Below are 20,779 nucleotides of genomic sequence, written 5' to 3' on the forward strand. Positions count from 1 at the left end.
CTCCACAGTGACACTTAGGCCCCCTAATGGAGTTTTTGAGTTTTTTTGGGTCCTTCTCAGGATATAAAATAAATTCGTCTAAAAGTGAAATTCTAGAGCTCCACGCCACTAACCCACCGCAGTTTTGGCAGGATATAGGTCTCTCTTTATCTGCTGTTAAGAAATATGTCACGTACCTAGGGGTTAAAATTGGTAAGCTGCCGGGGTCATTGTACTCACTAAACTATCCTCCCCTCATAGCGAAAATAATATCTGAACTACAGAAATGGCATTCACTTCCCTTATCTCTGCTAGGAAGGTGCCAGCTCATTAAGATGATGAGTTTTTCTAAGTTACTCTACCCCCTTCAAACGCTTCCGATTCTACTGAAACATACAGATGTCACTGCTCTAAACAAGGCTTTTACCACTTTTTTGTGGTCAGGTAGACGCCCTCGTATCTCTCTTTCGAAGCTTATGTTATGGAAGCCTGAAGGAGGAGTGAAATTCCCGAATGTACGGGGTTACAATCTGGCATGTCTTATGCGTCATGTTTCGGATTGGGTGCATGATACTGATCTTTTCTCTAATAGGGAAATAGAACAGAACTTGGTAGCTCCATGGAACCTGGTAGCGTGCCTCCACTCTAATTTGGCCGCATTACCCGGGGAAATTAAATCCTCGCTTTTATTGAGAGATACGATAGCAACCTGGAAGGCGGTTAGGAAAACAATAAATCTGCCTCATGCAATCTCTAAATGGATGCCGCTATGGGGCCATCCAGAATTTCCGTCAGGAACTAGTCTGAGACCTTCTGAGTTGTGGATATCTAGGGGTTTGACTAGGGCGGAACATCTGATGCATCAAGGGGAGAAACGTTGGCTAACTCCAAAAGAACTGAAGGAAAAATATGCCTTACCGGATTCCCATTTCTTGCAAATAATGCAGATTGTGGGTTTCTGCTCACACAGATTGCGTGATCTATCGAGGGAGGTGACCAAAAACTCCTTTGATGAGATCCTTAGTTTCTCTCCCCAAACAGTTTCCCTCTCTAGGTTGTACAGGGCCTTTTCAGGAAATTTCACGAAAGCTAAGGTTTCCACTCTTTTTAAGAAGTGGGAGCACATCACTATGGATGATGAGATTGGGGTAAAGATCTTGGAAGGTTGGAGTAAGGTACGTCAGTGCGTGATTGGTGAGATTTGGCGTGAAACGTTTTTTAGAATGATGCATCGGGCAATCTATGGATTTAACTTTCCAGCCTCTCCCCAGTTTCCAGACCGTATCACACATTGTCCTAATTGTAAATTGGCTGCTACGGATTTCTGGCATGGCATCTGGACATGTCCTGAGGTAGTCAAATTTTGGGTCGCTGTGATTGAGTATATCAAGACTAACTGGTTGGTGGAACTACCTATGGAACCCCAGACCTTGGTTTTCCATTATATCCGTTTGGAGAACCCAACTAAGATACCGATTTTAGTACACTCGATTTTGTTAGTAGCTAAAAGGGTCTTGCTCCAGAGATGGCTCACAGATGCCATGCCGGACATTCCTGCTGTGATTTCTGAATTGAAAGTACTTTTAGGATATGAAAGGATTGAAGCATCTAGGCACAAAGAAAGTTCAGCTTCCAAATTCTTTAATAAGTGGAGCACTTTTGTTATGACACACTTTGATATGGTAGAAATTAGAGAATTGGTTAAACCCTTTCAGTACACTTCATGGTACCTTAAAGCATCTCTAAGTAATACTTTGGGACCCCTGGCAGTATAGTCCTGCCTCCCTTCCCCCCTATACCTCTCTCCCTTACCCCTCTTCCCTTTCTTTTCTTTATTATTTATGTCTCCTACTACTTTTGAATTAAAATAGAAAATGCAGTCAGATTCATGTATATTAAACTCATGTTCCTAAAGTTACTGTAGGTGACTCCCTGACTTCCTTTAGAAGCCAGGGGGAGAAAGCGTGTTTAATGTATGTTATACGGGTTCATGACCCTTGCCTTGTATTCTGTGAATCTGCTCCAAATAAACAGAATTTAAAAAAAATAAAAAATAAAAAATAAGTAAGAATAATTTGATAAAATAATTCCTATGTTTTTATATAAAAAAATTCATATAAAAATAAAAATAAAAATAATTTCTATATGTCTATTTAAAAATTGGCACAAACAGGAGATTTGGTTGGGTAGACAAAACAAACTCGTGCCATGAACAGTCGGTCAGTAGTACGTGTTAAGGAACTACCGTCAAGGGGGAACTAGCCGGGGCAAAAAGCTACTCGGCAAAGCTCACCCTCAAAGGTAGGTCCCCAACTAGGTTTATAAAAAGCCGAATATTTCATATTCGGCATTTAGACCGTCGGGAATCATAGTCTCCATTTCATAGATTCTCTGAGTTTCCAATCTTGACATTTTGCTGATATGGTTCCCTTTTCTCCAGCTTTTTGGTACTTTATCCATGGCTGCAAATGTCAATTTGGATGGATCACTGTTGTGAGCAATTTTAAAATGTTTAGAAAGTGAGTGGGTTTCTACGCCCTTTTTGATATTTGATATGTGTTCCGAAAGGCGTTTCTTGAGAGTCCTTTTAGTCCTGCCTATATATTGGCGTTTGCAGGGACATTCTATCATATAAATGACATTTTCTGTACTGCAAGTTAAAAATTCTTTTATGGTATGTGTGTGTCCATTTGTGGTTGCAATTATTTCTTTTGTTTGTTTTGGAAATGATGTTAATTTGCAATTTCCGCACTGGCCACATCTAAAAAACCCTTTAAGGTCCATCCATTTTTGTATTGATGGAGCCTTTTTGGAATGGTCATCCTCCTTAATTGTGGGAGCTATCTTATTTCCTAATGTGGGTGCTTTAGTAAAGACAATCAAGGGTTTTAATGGAATTATTGTACCTATAGTTTTTTCTTTTTTAATGATGTCCCAATGTTTGTATATGATATTTTTTATCTTACCATATTCGCTACTATACGGCAATATTATTTTAATTTGATTATCTATTTTTTCTTTATGATTATTGGTTTTCTCATTAAAAAACTCCTTTCTGTCCATTTTAGTTACTTTATCTAATGCCAAATTTAAGATATCTTCTGGATATTGTTTATTTAAAAATTCTGATTTCATTTTTTCGGCCTCTATTTCAAATTGATCCATCATTGTACAATTCCTCCTTAATCGCTGGAACTGACCTTGCGGAATGTTAATTAGCCAACTTGGCAGGTGGCAGCTGTTAAATAAAATATAACTGTTCCGCGTAGAAGGTTTAATGAAAGTGCATGTTTTAAGAACATCCTCATCCACATATATTTTCAAGTCTAAAAATTCCAATGTTTCTTTACTGTTGGTTCCCGAAAATTTAAGATTAAAATCGTTACGGTTAATATCGTCTAAAAACTGTTTGAGTGATTCAGGGCTTGATTGCCATATAAAAAACACATCATCGATGTATCTCTGCCAGAGCACCAGGTCCGTCCCCAGTCTTGGGGTCACAAACTCATTCTCCCAATTGGCCATAAATAAATTCGCATAACTGGGGGCGAACCTGGTGCCCATGGCAGTGCCCCGAATTTGCAAATAAAAGGATCCATTAAAATAAAAATAATTATGATTTAGTATAAAATCAATGCCCTCAATTAAAAAGTTTATCTGTTTTTCTGTTAATGTGCCCTCAGTTGTAAGTTCTTCTCTTGTTGCTTTTTTACCCTGTTCGTGATCTAAAAAAGCAGTTATGCGAATTTATTTATGGCCAATTGGGAGAATGAGTTTGTGACCCCAAGACTGGGGACGGACCTGGTGCTCTGGCAGAGATACATCGATGATGTGTTTTTTATATGGCAATCAAGCCCTGAATCACTCAAACAGTTTTTAGACGATATTAACCGTAACGATTTTAATCTTAAATTTTCGGGAACCAACAGTAAAGAAACATTGGAATTTTTAGACTTGAAAATATATGTGGATGAGGATGTTCTTAAAACATGCACTTTCATTAAACCTTCTACGCGGAACAGTTATATTTTATTTAACAGCTGCCACCTGCCAAGTTGGCTAATTAACATTCCGCAAGGTCAGTTCCAGCGATTAAGGAGGAATTGTACAATGATGGATCAATTTGAAATAGAGGCCGAAAAAATGAAATCAGAATTTTTAAATAAACAATATCCAGAAGATATCTTAAATTTGGCATTAGATAAAGTAACTAAAATGGACAGAAAGGAGTTTTTTAATGAGAAAACCAATAATCATAAAGAAAAAATAGATAATCAAATTAAAATAATATTGCCGTATAGTAGCGAATATGGTAAGATAAAAAATATCATATACAAACATTGGGACATCATTAAAAAAGAAAAAACTATAGGTATAATAATTCCATTAAAACCCTTGATTGTCTTTACTAAAGCACCCACATTAGGAAATAAGATAGCTCCCACAATTAAGGAGGATGACCAATCCAAAAAGGCTCCATCAATACAAAAATGGATGGACCTTAAAGGTTTTTTTAGATGTGGCCAGTGCGGAAATTGCAAATTAACATCATTTCCAAAACAAACAAAAGAAATAATTGCAACCACAAATGGACACACACATACCATAAAAGAATTTTTAACTTGCAGTACAGAAAATGTCATTTATATGATAGAATGTCCCTGCAAACGCCAATATATAGGCAGGACTAAAAGGACTCTCAAGAAACGCCTTTCGGAACACATATCAAATATCAAAAAGGGCGTAGAAACCCACTCACTTTCTAAACATTTTAAAATTGCTCACAACAGTGATCCATCCAAATTGACATTTGCGGCCATGGATAAAGTACCAAAAAGCTGGAGAAAAGGGAACCATATCAGCAAAATGTCAAGATTGGAAACTCAGAGAATCTATGAAATGGAGACTATGATTCCCGACGGTCTAAATGCCGAATATGAAATATTCAGCTTTTTATAAACCTAGTTGGGGACCTACCTTTGAGGGTGAGCTTTGCCGAGTAGCTTTTTGCCCCGGCTAGTTCCCCCTTGACGGTAGTTCCTTAACACGTACTACTGACCGACTGTTCATGGCACGAGTTTGTTTTGTCTACCCAACCAAATCTCCTGTTTGTGCCAATTTTTAAATAGACATATAGAAATTATTTTTATTTTTATTTTTATATGAATTTTTTTATATAAAAACATAGGAATTATTTTATCAAATTATTCTTACTTATTTTATTAATTTTTATATATGAATTTTTATATATATATATATATATATATATATATATATATTTTTTTTTGGAATTATGTGTTTATTAATAGAACTTTTTGGATCTGCAGGGGATTCGTATTGAAAATTTTATCTAATAATGTTGTGGAACAAAACAACAAAAAACTTTTTATGGAAGTAATTTATGGTCTTTTATTTATATACATATTTTTAGATCATACATAATATTACAAACAATACACCCATAAGGTCTGTGGATATCAAGTATGTTTTGGATATCCATTTATATATACATAGACTACTGGAGTAAAGAACTAATATATGGATATATATCAACACCCATATTTATTTCCTCTATAAGGTATAGGGATATATAATTTTATAATGATATTAATATATGGTCCTTTAGAAATTAAGTAAAATATTTATATATTGTTAGTTTAGAATTATCTGCGTCTTTTTAACATAATTTCCTCTGCCCTATCTTAAACCTTTTATACATTTGTGTATTCCTCTTTTCAAAAAACAATTTTACACAGAAAAAAAATTTTTTCAAAGGATTTTCCGTGTGCAAAAAGTTCCCCTATATATAGCGGTGGAATAGTCAGACAAATGTTACAATATCTTTGAAATGTCCTTTATATGTGATACACTATATATCTACACATGTAGCAGTCTATATGCAATCATTTGGACGGCTGGAGGCGATAAGGAAAACGCAAATGAATCGCAACGATACAACCAACTGTTATCTACTGCAACAAATACACAAAAGACCACCGTTGTAAAAATGCGTGAATATAATAATAGTACTTTGAATAAACAGAATAAGTAAAACGGCATTGTGACACTTATAAGGATTATTCCCTGACGGTATAAGGATTTTCACAGGACTTCCGGAATCAAAGTCCGAACCGGGGTTTGCAAAACTCCTTGTTAAAGTATAAAAGAATGGTCTCTAGGGGTGGTCGGATAGCCACTGAGGAAGGGGACACTCTAACCCCGAAACGCGTCTGGTCTGACACCCCAATTCTACTACATGCGAGTGCACCGCATTGATTTCATAGAGGAACAATTCTGAGCCGAGTTACCAAACACAGCTGATCTGAAACCTCTACCCGGAAGGTTGGGATACTTCATTTGGACTCAAACAAGCGGGACCTCGTGCAGTGATTCGACTGCTAACAGGTGATCCATAGTACCCACTGTGAGTTCTACCCGACTGCAGTTAAACCGGGATCAAGTTTCGACAGACGGCAGAGGTTTCTCTCCATTGCGAGAAACCTCCAGCATCGGTAAGAACGTTCCTATTTGTACTACTGTCCAATTATCGGATTTATTTCAGACCGCTAGCGGGACGCCGCTGGTCTAATGACTGAACATATCAAGTGATTTTATGTTGGTATTAATTACAACATCACCTTGTCCATTCACATTGCCATAACGAACTTGTGGGCATCTTGGCCCATTTGGACATTGGGAAATCCTCAGGATCAACGAATTTCCTTTTTTATATATTTATATATTCATAAATTCTTATATTGTCACCTGAATTATATTGTATCGATACCACACCGTATTTTATTTGCCACTGCATTTTATTATCATATTATACTGTTAATACACTGTTGTTTATTAAAATCCAAATATTTATATAATTTATACCCTCTGCCTATGCAGGGACTGGAGTGAGGCTGTCGGGTCTGCCAACATCGCGGCGGTGACCAGTTCAGCTTCATCCCGATCACTGATACGCAGAAGTTTCAATATGTATGTTGCCCAATAATGTGATAGTGACTTCCATTATTTTGGTGTTCTAATCCCTAAATACTCATTAATTAATAAATAGTAGTTTCCAATATCCAAGGTGTGCCCAGTTTACTCTTTTTCCATATTTCTCTTCTCCCAGCAGCGGGGTGACGCTGCTAAAACTGAGAGCACCCTGTCTGGTGCATCAACCATCCTGTGCATCTAACTAAAATATTTTCAAAAACACAAATAAACCACACAGTGTATTAAAATATTTTATTTTTCTGCTCCGGAGGCCGCCCCCTGTCTTCTTTATTAGCTCTTTTACCAGGGGGGGCTCTTCTTCCGCTATCCCGACGGGTCTTCTCCGCTATCCGGGGGGTCTTCTCAACTCTCCGGGGTTCTCCTTCTGTCTTCGCCGCTCTCCGTTGTTGACTCGGCGCACCCCGGTTCTTCGTCTCGCGAGAACTCGGATTTTAAATAAAAATTTAGCGAGACGAAGAACCGGGGTGCGCCGAGTCAACAACGGAGAGCGGCGAAGACAGAAGGAGAACCCCGGAGAGTTGAGAAGACCCCCCGGATAGCGGAGAAGACCCGTCGGGATAGCGGAAGAAGAAGAGCCCCCCCTGGTAAAAGAGCTAATAAAGAAGACAGGGGGGTCTTCTCAACTCTCCGGGGTTCTCCTTCTGTCTTCGCCGCTCTCCGTTGTTGACTCGGCGCACCCCGGTTCTTCGTCTCGCTAAATTTTTATTTAAAATCCGAGATCTCGCGAGACGAAGAACCGGGGTGCGCCGAGTCAACAACGGAGAGCGGTGAAGACAGAAGGAGAACCCCGGAGAGTTGAGAAGACCCCCCGGATAGCGGAGAAGACCCGTCGGGATAGCGGAAGAAGACAGAAGGAGAACCCCGGAGAGTTGAGAAGACCCCCCGGATAGCGGAGAAGACCCGTCGGGATAGCGGAAGAAGAAGAGCCCCCCCTGGTAAAAGAGCTAATAAAGAAGACAGGGGGCGGCCTCCGGAGCAGAAAAATAAAATATTTTAATACACTGTGTGGTTTATTTGTGTTTTTACCACTTTTCCATCGTTTCCAATATCCAAGGTGTGCCCAGTTTACTCTTTTTCCTTATTTGTGTTTTTACCACTTTTCTTGCAGGTGAATGGGTAGGGGTACGATGTACCCCATACTCATTCACTTAGGGTGGGGGGCCGGTATCTGGGGGCCCCCTTATTAAAGGGGGCTCCCAGATTCCGATAAGCCTCCCGCCCGCATACCCCGACAACCAACGGCCAGGGTTGTCGGGAAGGGGCCCTGTCCTCATCAACATGGGGACAGGGTGCTCTGAGGTGGGGGGGCCGCAGTGCGCCCCCTGCCCCAGAGCACCCAACCCCCCCATGTTGAGGGGATGCAGCCTGGTACGGCTCAGGAGGGGGGGGGGGGGGGGGGGGGGGCGCTCGCTCGTCCCCACTCCCTTCCTGGCTGGCCGGGTAGCGTGCTTTGGATACGGGTCTGGTATGGATTGTAGGGGGACCCCTACGCCGTTTTTTTCGGCGTAGGGGGGGCTCTCCTCACAACCCATAACAGATCTAAGGGCCCGGTATGCTCCTGAGGGGGGGACCCATGCCGGATTTTTATTTAAAATCCGGCGGGGACTTCCCCCTCAGGATTCATAACAAACGCCGCACACGTGTAGAATTGGCGGGAATCCAAGTCGGATCTCCCGTCGCTTCTATGACGCGCTTGCTGGGATGTGCTGTCACTATTCCAGTGAGTGCGAGATCTCGGCACCATGTCGCCGAGTATCAGCGCGACGCTGTCGTGCTAAAAGCACAATATCACAAACACCTACTGTATATAAGCTGAAGTCACGTAGCGCAGCACGTCACTCTGCTGTTACTAGTGTAGGGATAGGATGCTGCTGCTGCTGTGAGGGAGAGAATAGGAAAGAATCTTTAATCAGAAGTGCTTGTTAACTCAGCGATCTACTTAGATTTTGTTTTGTGGGTGCAGTGCACAATCTTTTTACCCTGCCCTGAGCACAGTGACCCAGAAAAATAACTTTTATCCGTCTGTTAGTTAGGTGGGCGGCGGCGGCCATTTTATGCAAGTTCTGTGCACCAGCACAGCATATGTGCATTTGTGACAGTCAAATAGAAGCTTGAAATACTGCAATTATATTCTAGGTTTAAATAAATCACCCATTTTTGGCAAGACCCTACATCTGTGGCCTTTGCAGCATTAGTCAGTGTGCAATTTAAGCTAGAAATACAGCAATAATTTTCTAGGTTTTAAAAAACCCCCTGTTTGAGCAAAATACTCAATATTACAGCCCTTGCTGCATCTGTCAGTGTGAAATTCAAGCGTTATATACGGCTGTCATATACGGTTATTAAAAAAAACACCCATTTTGGGCAAAGTACTTAATATTGCAGCCTTTGCTGCATCTGTGATTGTTAAAAACAAGCTTGAAATACTTCAATAATTTTCTGGGTTTTAAAAACACCCATTTTTGGCAATACCCTACATCTTGGGCCTCTGCCACATTAGTCAGTGTGCAATTTAAGCTAGAAATACAGCAATAATTTTCTGGGTTTTAAAAAACACCCTTTTTGGGCAAAATACTCAATATTACAGCCCTTGCTGCATCTGTCAGTGTGAAATTCAAGTGTTATATACTGCTGTCATATTCTGTTATTAAAAAAAAAACACCCATTTTGGGCAAAATACTTAATTTGCAGTCTTGTCTGCATCAGTGTGAGATACAATCTTGAAATACAGCAATAATATTCTGGGTTTAAAAAAACAAAAAACAAAAAAAAAAAACACTCATTTTGGGCAAAGTACTTAACATTGCAGCCCCCTGCATCTGTCATTGTGAGATACATGCGTTAGATAGTGGTGTTCTATTCTGTTATTAAAAAAACTATGTGGACAAGCTCACGTTCATTAAAATGAACCAGTCATGGATCCCGCAGGACCTGTCCGTACCTTGTAAAGAATAGACATGTATACCGGCCTCACCCAGCCATTGTTATACTACAGCGCAATTGCTCATTGTTGTATTTTGGATATTTCACACTCTTTTGGAGTGTACCCTAATAAAAATATAAAGATAAAATTTAAACAAAAAAACAGTGTTGGCTACCTCATCCTCCTCCACCGCCGCTTCCACCTACACCGCTACATCCACCGCCTCCGCAAACTCCTACTCCATATGGACCTCCACCTCATAAATCAAGTTTATTTTTATTTATTTGTACGTATTTTATTTTATGTCATTTCACTAATTTGTCTGTTAAATTTTCGGGTAAAATTCACAAATTTTTGGCTGCGATATACCACTGCTATACCTAGTAGACAAGTAACATTTCACTAATTTGTCTGTTACATATTCGGGTGAAATTCACCAATTTCTGGCTGTGATATACCCCTGCTATACCTAGTAGACAGGTAAAAACATTTCACTAATTTGTCTGTTACATTTGACAATTTTTGCCGTGATTAAACCCCTGCTCTGGATAGGTGATAGATAATTTTTGGAAATTTATGTCCCTGTTACAAGGTGACATTTTACCAATTTTGCTGTATACAAACCCCTGCTCTGCATAGGTGACAGGGAATTACATTTCAAAAATGCTTCTTTAATTGATGCGCGCCCCCTCCTTTCATTCAATGCTTAAACTTTAACAACTTGTCCCACATTTGCGCTTTAATAATTTGTCCCACTTTTCCACTCGATCATATTTAATTTTAAAAAAATTAACCTCCCTTGGATGTGGTCTCTCTTTCTCACGCTCCCTTTCCGACGTGGAATCCTGATTCGCCGATAACCGTGATCAACATGGTAGGCTCAGAAAAGAACATTGAAAGTTGATAGGGAAGATATCCAAATGGATCGTGGACGTCAAAGTGACGTGCGATCAGGCAGAAGTTATCTAGAGTCAACAAAGCGGCAGCAGGGCCTCTCCTGTCTAACGTTTCCAAATCCTAAATAGCCCAGTGACATTCCCTATAATTTTTTAATAATCATTCCAATAACAGGGCATCTTAAGAGTCCTGTATTGTTATTTATCGTCACTACCTCCCCAAGTTGGGAATGGGTAATTGCCGCGCGCCCCCTCCTTTCATTCGATTCTTCCGTTTTTAAAACTTTTCCCACATTTCCGCTCGATCACAATAAAATGTAATTCATTGATCTCCCTTGGATGTGGTCTCCCTTTCTCACACTCCTTCCCCGGCGTGGAACCCTGATTCGCCGTTAACCGTGATCACCATGGTAGGCGCAGAAAAGAACATCGAAAGTTCATAGAGCAGATATCGAATTGGATGGTGAACATCACGGGGACGTGCGACATGTTGGGGCAGTATGTGGGCACACACCTACACAAACTGACTGATGGGTCTGCCCCTGCAACTTCTGGGTCTCCAAATTGGGCACATGGCCTGAGCTTGCCCTTTACCCCTTCGAGGTGCTGGCCTGCCCTGCAGCCAGTGTATTGTCTGAACGTGTGTTTGGCACAGCTGGAGGGGGTTATCACAGGTTATATTTCCCAATGTTTTGGGGTGTACCCCAATAAAATAAAGTTAAATTAAAACCAAAAAGCAGTGTAGGCCACCTCCTCCTCCACCGCCGCTTCCACCTACACCGCCACATCCACTGCCTCCTCAACCTCCTACTCCATATGGACCTCATCCTCCTAGATCAAGATTATTTTTTATTTTTACGTATTTTATGTTATTTATTCCCTATCCACATTTGTTTGCAGAGCACTTGCATGCTCTTAACCACATTTTGATGCCATTTGCAGCCCTCTAGCCCTTTCCATGACATTTTTAGAGCCATTTTAGTGCTCAAAAGTTCGGGTTCCCATTGACTTCAATGGGGTTCAGGGTCAAGTTCGGGTCCCGAACTCGAACTTTTTTGTGAAGTTTGGCCGAACCCGAACATCCAGGTGTCCACTCAACTCTAGTGGTGAGTTTTTCCCCCTGTTTGGAGACCTTCACATCCAGAAATGTAATACATTCAGTCTGTATTTCAAATGTGAATTTAAGGCCTACCTCATTGGTGTGAGAACCGTGCATCGAAGAGGAAAAATGTATGTTTAAGAGTGAATTCAAGGAGCGTCTTAACAAAATGTTTGTGAGCATTATAGTGTGTCCCTTTTGTACATAGGTAGTATGCCACCGCCATGAGTCCCTTTTTATGAGGAATGCTACTGTACAGGGATTAGACATTGATAATGGCGAGTAGACAGGAGGGATCAACAATAAAGAGTTTCTATTTTGTTTAAGAAGTCCATTGTGTCCCTAGATGGGAGGGAGAGGACAAACTGTCTTAGGAACGGATCTAAATATAGCCCACAATTCTGTGTCAGGGAATTGACACCTGACACTACAGGGCGGCCATTTAGAGGATTCGTTCCTTTATGGACTTTAGGAAGTCCATAGAACGTGGCGATTTGATGTGCGTCAGGTAGAATAACATTGTATTCTGCTTCACTGATAACTTTTGTCTCAAGTCCAGACTTCAAAATGGTCTGAAGTTCTACCAAAAATATGTTGGCGAGATCACCTCTTGGTCCTTGAGCAGATCCACACACATTCTACGGTAATTGTCATGGTTTATGATGACAAGGTTCCCACCCTTGTCTGACAGTTTAATGATGTTGGATCTGTCTCTCTCCAAGACCTTAGGGCCTCTAATTCAGTTACGGACAAATTCCTACTGTATGTAGATTAAATTTTTAATATCTCAAGCTCAGAAGTCACCAGTTGTTGAAAAATGTCAATATATTCGTAGTTTGATGGGGGGGGGGGGGCATTTTTATACTCTTAGGACTTAGCTTGGTGAAGGGCACCAGGATTCCGTGAGCCTCCACCCCCCCCCCCCCCCCAGTGTTCCATAAAGAGTGCTAGGTCTGCTAATTCGCTCTCCTTAATCCCCAGTTCTTCATAAAACTGTTTATTGGTATTATTAAAAAACTTCTTCTATCTTAGTTTTCTACAAAAAAGCTTTAGGTCCTTCACCCACGTGAATACTTTAAAATCTGTGGTAGGGACAAAAGACAAACCTTTCTTCAAAACCGAGGTCTCAACTTCATTGAGATTACGTGAAGAGAGGTTGATCACCTGCAGGTTCTCATTTTTACCCGATGTTCCCCTCACTTGCTCCTGTCTCGTAGTTGGTATGGGGTTTGACCTTGTGCTAAAAAAGATGTAGTTGTACTGACTGATGATGCTGCTGAGGAGGATGAGGAGTTGGGGTGCCCTGAAACCCAACTCCCTGTGGACTGTTGGGATCCGTTCCCCATCTCAGCCATTACTTACCCTGCTTTTTGGAGGTAGGTGCTCCCTACCTGGGACCACCTCTTTCCCCCTTATACAGGGTCTCTAAGTCTGAGAGGTCTGCGTCCGAAGAAGAGATTTCGGACACATATAGGGTGACCCCTTTTTTTCAAGCTTTATTCTCCCGGAACTCACTAAGATCCTTGATGAATTGTCTAGGTTTGCGTTCTTTGAGCAAGTTTTGAAACCTCTCTACTGACGACTGTAGAGAGGCCTCCCATTTTTTTTTAAATCCGGGTCAGTTTCGAATTTCAAAGCTGTCTCTTTCAGATCACGCAGGTTTTTTTAAACAGGATTTTTTCTTCCTCTAAGAGGATTTTCATAAGATTCAGTGTGCTCTGGGTTAACTCTTCCTCCCTGCAGTTTTTTAGCAGTCACTGGAAAGCAGTTTGTTAAAGAGAAATTTGCATATAATTTAAGATATTCATAACATTAAAACAAAAGAACATTTTAAAGAATGAAGGATTCATCCAACATAAGGGCAGACACACGACACAAAAGACTTACTGCAAATGTCAGCAGAAGGAATTTATTCAGGAGAATTGGGTTCTTGACAGCTTCGCCAGATTTGATTGCTTCCCATATCTGGAGAACAAGAAGAGCTTAAAGTTAGAACACATTTAAGGAGATTTAAAAAAATAAATAAATAAATAAATAAATACTGCAAAAAAATGCATTTCAATTTCAGATTTAAACCTTCTATATATCTATAGCTAAAATGCATGGAATTATAAACCCAGTCTTCAGTGTTAAAAGCAACTTTACCTTTTCCCTATGCTTTTTTCATAAAGTGATACTAAGAAATGTAAAGCCTATTTTTTTATAACTTAGACTACATGCACACGAATGTCCGTTAAAAACGGACACACTCAGTTTTTCATGGCCATTTTGCATCAGTGTGTGCATCCATTTTCTGTCTGTGTGTCCTTTTTTAATGTCCGTTTTGTATCCGTTAAAAACGGACATGAAAAATGGATGAATTTGATTGGTAGTTATTTCTAGACCCACCCTTCTGAGAACACCCACAGGATGGTAGGCCCCCCAGCTAAAAAAAATGTCCCCATAGTGTAGGAATTTTTTTTTTGCTGCCCACAGCTTTAATAATGCCCCCAATGTAGGGCCCCATCTTAAATAATTTCCCCCATGATTAAAATAATGCCCCCATAATGACCCACAGCTGTTTTTTTTCGTTGATTTTACAAAAATAGTACCATTCAAACAGACATCTCATACCCAAAAAAATGAGCCCCTACATAAGACAATCGCCCAAAAAAAAAAAAAAAAATGTGGCTTTCAGAATATGGAGACACTAAAAAAAAATCTTTTTTTTCAAAAATTCTTTATTATGTAAAACTAAAACAAACAACCACTTTATGTCAAGGATCTAGTTTATTGGCTATTTTGCTTTGTAAAATGAGTATTTTTACACTGTACTGAACAAAATACGTTAGACAGTGGCGGATTACAATAGGGACGTTCGGGTCGGCAGCCCCGGGCCCAGCACCGCTGGGGGGCCCATCACCGACCCGAACGCCCACATACTGCGCATAGCTCCCTGTCCCGTAGCCTATAACCGCCATAGGCTTCAGGCCTAGTAGGCCTTAGGCCTATGCGGTAGTGAAATCCCGGCGCAGGCATGCGTGATGACGTCATCACGCGCCTGTGCCGGGACACAGCACATTGCCGTGTGCACACCCGCCTTCATCTGCGATCAAGTGCCTGGCCCTGGACGGTGAGTATTTAGCTTTTCATTTTTATTTTTATTTTTTATGTGCCTACTTTGGGGGACATGTGGGGGACGACACACAGAGGAGGACATATTAGGGAAGAGACCTTGAGTACATGGGAGGGGAAATGTGGGGGCTGTGTGGAGCTAAATTATTATGGGAGGGACTACTATGTGGGGGCAAATTATTATGGGAGCCAGACTACTATGTGGGGGCAAATTACTATTTGGGGCAGTGTGGGGGGAAATTACTATGTGGGGGCAGTGTGGGGGCAAATTACTATATGGGGGGAGTGTGGGGGCAAATTACTATATGGGGGCAGTGTGGTGGAAACTATTGTGTGGGGGCAGTGTGGGGTAATTTCTATGTGGGGACAGTGTGGGGAAATTGCTATGTGGGGGCAGTGTGGGGTAATTTCTGTGTGGGGGCAGTGTGGTGGAAATTACTATGTGGGGGCAAATTACTATGTGGGGGCAGTGTGGGGGAAACTATTGTGTGGGGGAAATTGCTATGTGGGGGGAGTGTGGGGTAATTTCTATGTGGGGGCAGTGTGGTGGAAATTACTATGTGAGGGCAGTGTAGGGGAAAATTACTATGTGGGGGCAAATTACTATGTGGGGGCAGTGTGGGGTAATTGCTATGTGGGGACAGTGAGGGGGAAAATTACTATGTGGGGGCAGTGTGGGGTAATTGCTATGTGGGGGCAGTGTGGGGTAATTTCTATGTGGGGACAGTGTGGGGGCAGTGTGGGGTAATTTCTATGTGGGGACAGTGTGGGGGCAGTGCGGTGGAAATTACTATGTGGGGGCAAATTACTATGTGGGGGCAGTGTGGGGGAAAATTACTATGTGGGGGCAAATTACTATGTGGGGGCAGTGTGGGGTAATTGCTATGTGGGGACAGTGTGGGGGCAGTGTGGTGGAAATTACTATGTGGGGCAAATTACTATGTGGGGGCAGTGTGGGGTAATTGCTATGTGGGGACAGTGTGGGAGAAAATTACTATGTGGGGGCAGTGTGGGGTAATTGCTATGTGGGGACAGTGTGGGGGCAGTGTGGTGGAAATTACTATGTGGGGCAAATTACTATGTGGGGGCAGTGTGGGGGAAACTATTGTGTGGGGGAAATTGCTATGTGGGGGCAGTGTGGGGTAATTTCCATGTTGGGGCAGTGTGGTGGAAATTACTATGTGGGGGCAGTGTGGGGGGAATTACTATGTAGGGGAAATTACTGTGTGGGGGCAAACTACTGTATGGGGGCAGTTTGGGGGAAATTACTGTGTGGGGGCAAATTACTATGGGGGGATTACTATGTGGGGCAGTGTGGTGGAAATTACTATATGGCGGTGTTGCTATTGGGGAGGCACTGTAGGGGCAATTCTATTATTTTTGGGGACACTATACAGGGATTATTGCCTGGAGCACAATAGAGGGTGGTATTATTACTCGGGGCACTCTAGGGGACATTATAGCTGCTGTGGACACTATAGGAACATTTGGGGTAATTTATCAAACTGATGTAAAGTAGAACTGTCTTAGTTGCCCATAGCAGCCAATCAGATTCCACCTTTCATATTTGACAGCTCTTTTGGAAATCCAGTTCTACTTTACACCAGTTTGATAAATGACTCCAATTATGTCTATTGGGGTCACAATTTTTTCAGCAGTACAGTACCTTGGACATTGGGGAGCAAAATGGGCACAGTATTGGGAGTGGCAGCAGGATGACACTGTGGGGACACTAGGATGAGGAGGTTGATGGAAAAATTTAGAAATCTAACGTGTCTGTGTTACAAACTGTAGAGACGAGATGCGGCTAAAAGAAGTTGCCATGGTGGTCTGGGTCAAACGAGGAGAAGAGGAAAGAGAAGGTCTACATGACAAGAGATGTCACTGGATGTAAGAGGTATGTGGTGCTGTATTCTCCTCCATGTCTTTTTTATTATAATTATATGTATTTTAAATTTGGCGACCAGATTTTTCAGTTTAGGACCCAATTTGGGGTATTTTTTTCTCAAATGTGACATGGCAACTTAAAATTATCCCAGTGAAATCTGCCTTCCAAAAACCATATTGCGTTCCTTTCCTTCTGCGCCCTGCCGTGTGCCTGTACAGCAGTTTACAACCACATTTGGGTTGTTTCTGTAAACTACAGAATCAGGGTAATAAATATTGAGTTTTGTTTGGCTGTTAACCCTTGCTTTGTTACTAGAAAAAAAATTATTAAAATGGAAAATCTGACAATAAAAATTACATAATTAAATTTCTTCTACATTTTCCTTTAATTCTTGTAGAACACCTAAAGGGTAAACAAAGTTTGTAAAATCAGTTTTGAATACCTTGAGGGGTGTAGTTTCTAAAATTGGGTCATTTATGGGTGGTTTCTATTATGTAAACCTCACAAAGTGACTTCATACATGAACTGGTCCTTAAAAAGTGGGTTTCAGAGATTTTCTGAAAAATTTCAAGATTTACTTCTAAACTTCTAACGTTCCAAAAAAAGAAAATGTCATTTATAAAAAATTCCAAACATGAAGTAGACATATGAGAAATGTAAAGTAATAACTATTTTAGGAGGTATCACTATCTGTTTTAAAAGCAGAGAAATAGACATTTTGAAAATTACTAATTTTTCCAAATTTTTGGTAAATTTGGTGTAATTTTTCCAAATTTTTGGTAAATTTGGTGTTTTTTTTATAACTAAAAATGAACTATTTTACTCAAATTTACCAGTGTCATGAAGTACGATATGTGACGCGAAAACAATCTCAGAATGGCTTGGATAAGTAAAAGCGTTTTAAAAGTTATCACCACATAAAGTGACATGTCAGTTTTGCAAAAAAAATGGTCTGGTCCTTAAGGTGAAAAATGGCAGGGTCCTGAAGAGGTTAAAGACTATGGACAACTTTGGTAGCAAAAACATGTTTATTTTTGGCTGAAAAAAATTATTATTACAAATTTTGCACAGTTTGGCTACTGCAGCTTCTATGCATCACAGTATACAGCAAGCTGCAGAATGCGGTTCACAGTGAAATCCGTCTGATGTCTCAGTGTCCGTCCCCTCTCAAGTTCAACTTTAATTTGGTCATAAATGAGCACCGAACATCATTCAGGAAAAGACAGAAAGGAACTGCAGAACAAGCAGTCAGACAAGCTTTCCAACAGTTTTTACTCTGAAAAAGTATTCTGCAGCTGCTATGTACAGTTATACAAAAAGATAAACAGTGGGAAATGCTTAATAAAATGCTTTTCTGCTGAAAAGACATGCATTTAAGTAAAATACATTTCCCCACAGGTAACGTATCAATGAATAAACCATGGGACTTAAGCTGCTATCCCGCAGCTAGGTTCATTGTTGGACTGGAGATTACCAATACTAATATTGTGTTTTATTTACATTGTAATATTATATTCTATTTGCATATGCATTAGGGCACATTTGGTGCATTTATGAGGCATGAATTGTGTATATTAATGATATGGGGGGGGGGGGGATTATATATTTTTACCTGTGTTTTCTTGATTTATATATATTGACAAATATGAAAAAATACTTTACAATATACCGTAGTCAATTTATGCCTTGAGGACCTTACTATATAGATTACGATTAGGACCTCTAACTTTACAAGCAATTAATGACTGCTATGTGGCAGTTTTGCCACTTTAGTAACCAGTTTAGATGATGCATCTTCATTTACCTAATGCACTGCATATTTATGACTATAATTGTAATATTTATTTTACAGACCATGGACAATACACCTAAATCTACCTCACCACTGCAATAATAAACAGTACAAGTATGTCACAATACAGGGGCAACATAAACAGTGATCTCACAATAAAAGGGCAATAAAACACAGTGATGTCACAGTACAAAAGTAATTAACACACTATATAGATAATAAGTCCTGTCAAGTCATAGGAGGGGTCTAGTGCACATAATTCTCACAGTGACATCACATAACAGGCATGGTAAACATAGTGATGTCATAGTTAGTGGACGATAATAAATACAGCATCATAATACAAGGATGAACAGAGAAGTACAAAATCATTTACTTATGTCAGTCCACCATGCATTTTTGCGTGAACATTACACAATGTTGAGGGGTTGTGAAGATGCACTACAGGAGAACTGAGGTCCTGCAAAGTGTGAATTTAGTACATTACTGAATTTATCAATGCTTTGTATATATTCCCAAAAGCTGTCTATAGGTGGCACTGTCTAGTTAATTATGCCTGGACTTAGTAGAGGGAACTAGCTTTCCCCTCAGAGGGAGGAGCTTTCTAGTCAGCAATTGCATCAGCTACTTCAGTTTTTGCTCTGCCCGTAAAAGGGGTAGCTGCCAGTTCAGCTCCAGGAGAAACATCATTTCAGTTGAGAGAACAATCCCTGAGGGAAAGCTGGAGAAGACATTTTATAGACTGTCCAGGATCACAAGGCCGTGCGAGTTAGCAAGGTTTTCGCTGTTTATGGCCGATAGAGACTTTTCTGCTTGTGAAAGGATTAACAGTTTACGGCAACTTTCACACTTATATTACGGTTTGGCCGACCGTTTGACGATATGCATCCCCCAGTTCAAAAATTGTAGTGCTGATTGTGAGACTTTTTGCATGTGGATGAATTGTAGTCTCTGGCGACTACCACACTTTCTTGCTATGTGTGTGGATGGTTTATAATCTGGGACACTTACCACATTTTTGAAAGTTTTGCACACCTATGATCATCTTGGAAAGGTTGCAAAGTGTTTAGAAGGAGCTTAGGATCTACTACTCCTATTATCATTATTGTTGCTGTTGCCTACATATAGCTATTGGAAAGAGACTGCTGTGACTCACCCTAGAACTGTGCTTTGATATTGTTGGATGTACTACAACTCCCAATCCGCACCTTAGTAAAGAAACGTATTTTCTACCACTGGCCTGGTTGCTGACTCCAGCACCATATGCCGGGCACAGCACCTACTCTTCCTGCTTTGCACTCATAAAATACTTATAACATCAAGGGCACACCAACATTAGGGTGTGCCCCGAGGGAAGAACGGGTACGCCTTCCTATCACTGCCCTGGCCCTAGGGAGCATTGGTGTGAGGATTGCCACCATTAACAATTATTGCATCCAGAGTCACTACCACTTGCAAATTTCGCTCCTCCGAGGCTTGGGGCATATACAGTTGCAAGAAAAAGTATGTGAACCCTTTGGAATTATTTGGATTTCTGCACAAATTGGTCATAAATGTGATCTGATCTTCATCAGACATAGACAACAATAGACAATCACAGTCTGCTTAAACTAATAACACACAAATAATTAAATGTTACCATGTTTTTATTGAACACACCATGTAAACATTCACAGTGCAGGTGGAAAAAGTATGTGAACCCTTGGATTTAATAACTGGTTGAACCTCCTTTGGCAGCAATAACTTCAACCAAATGTTTCCTGTAGTTGCAGATCAGATAATTCTTGACCATTCCTCTTTACAGAACTGTTTCAGATCAGCAATATTCTTGGAATGTCTGGTGTGAATCGCTTTCTTGAGGTCAGGCCACAGCATCTCAATTGGGTTGAGGTCAGGACTCTGACTGGGCCACTCCAGAAGGCGTATTTTCTTCTGTTTAAGCCATTCTGTTGTTGATTTACTTCTATGCTTTGGGTCGTTGTCCTGTTGCAACACCCATCTTCTGTTGAGCTTCAGCTGGTGGACAGATGGCCTTAAGTTCTCCTGCAAAATGTCTTGATAAACTTGGGAATTCATT

General features: G+C 40.7%; 1 protein-coding gene across 1 annotated transcript in view; it reads right to left on the bottom strand.

The window, feature by feature from the left end:
* The window catches only part of ATG7 (autophagy related 7), a 297,775-nt gene that overhangs the window by 242,401 nt on the left and 34,595 nt on the right, over positions 1-20,779 (bottom strand). Inside the window, exon 5 of the mRNA XM_040406900.1 lies at positions 13,796-13,873. Coding sequence (XP_040262834.1) covers positions 13,796-13,873 — 78 coding nt within the window. The remainder of the gene's footprint in view (positions 1-13,795; positions 13,874-20,779) is intronic.

This window comes from Bufo bufo, chromosome 9, assembly GCF_905171765.1.
Source record: "Bufo bufo chromosome 9, aBufBuf1.1, whole genome shotgun sequence".
Classification (NCBI taxonomy): domain Eukaryota; kingdom Metazoa; phylum Chordata; class Amphibia; order Anura; family Bufonidae; genus Bufo; species Bufo bufo.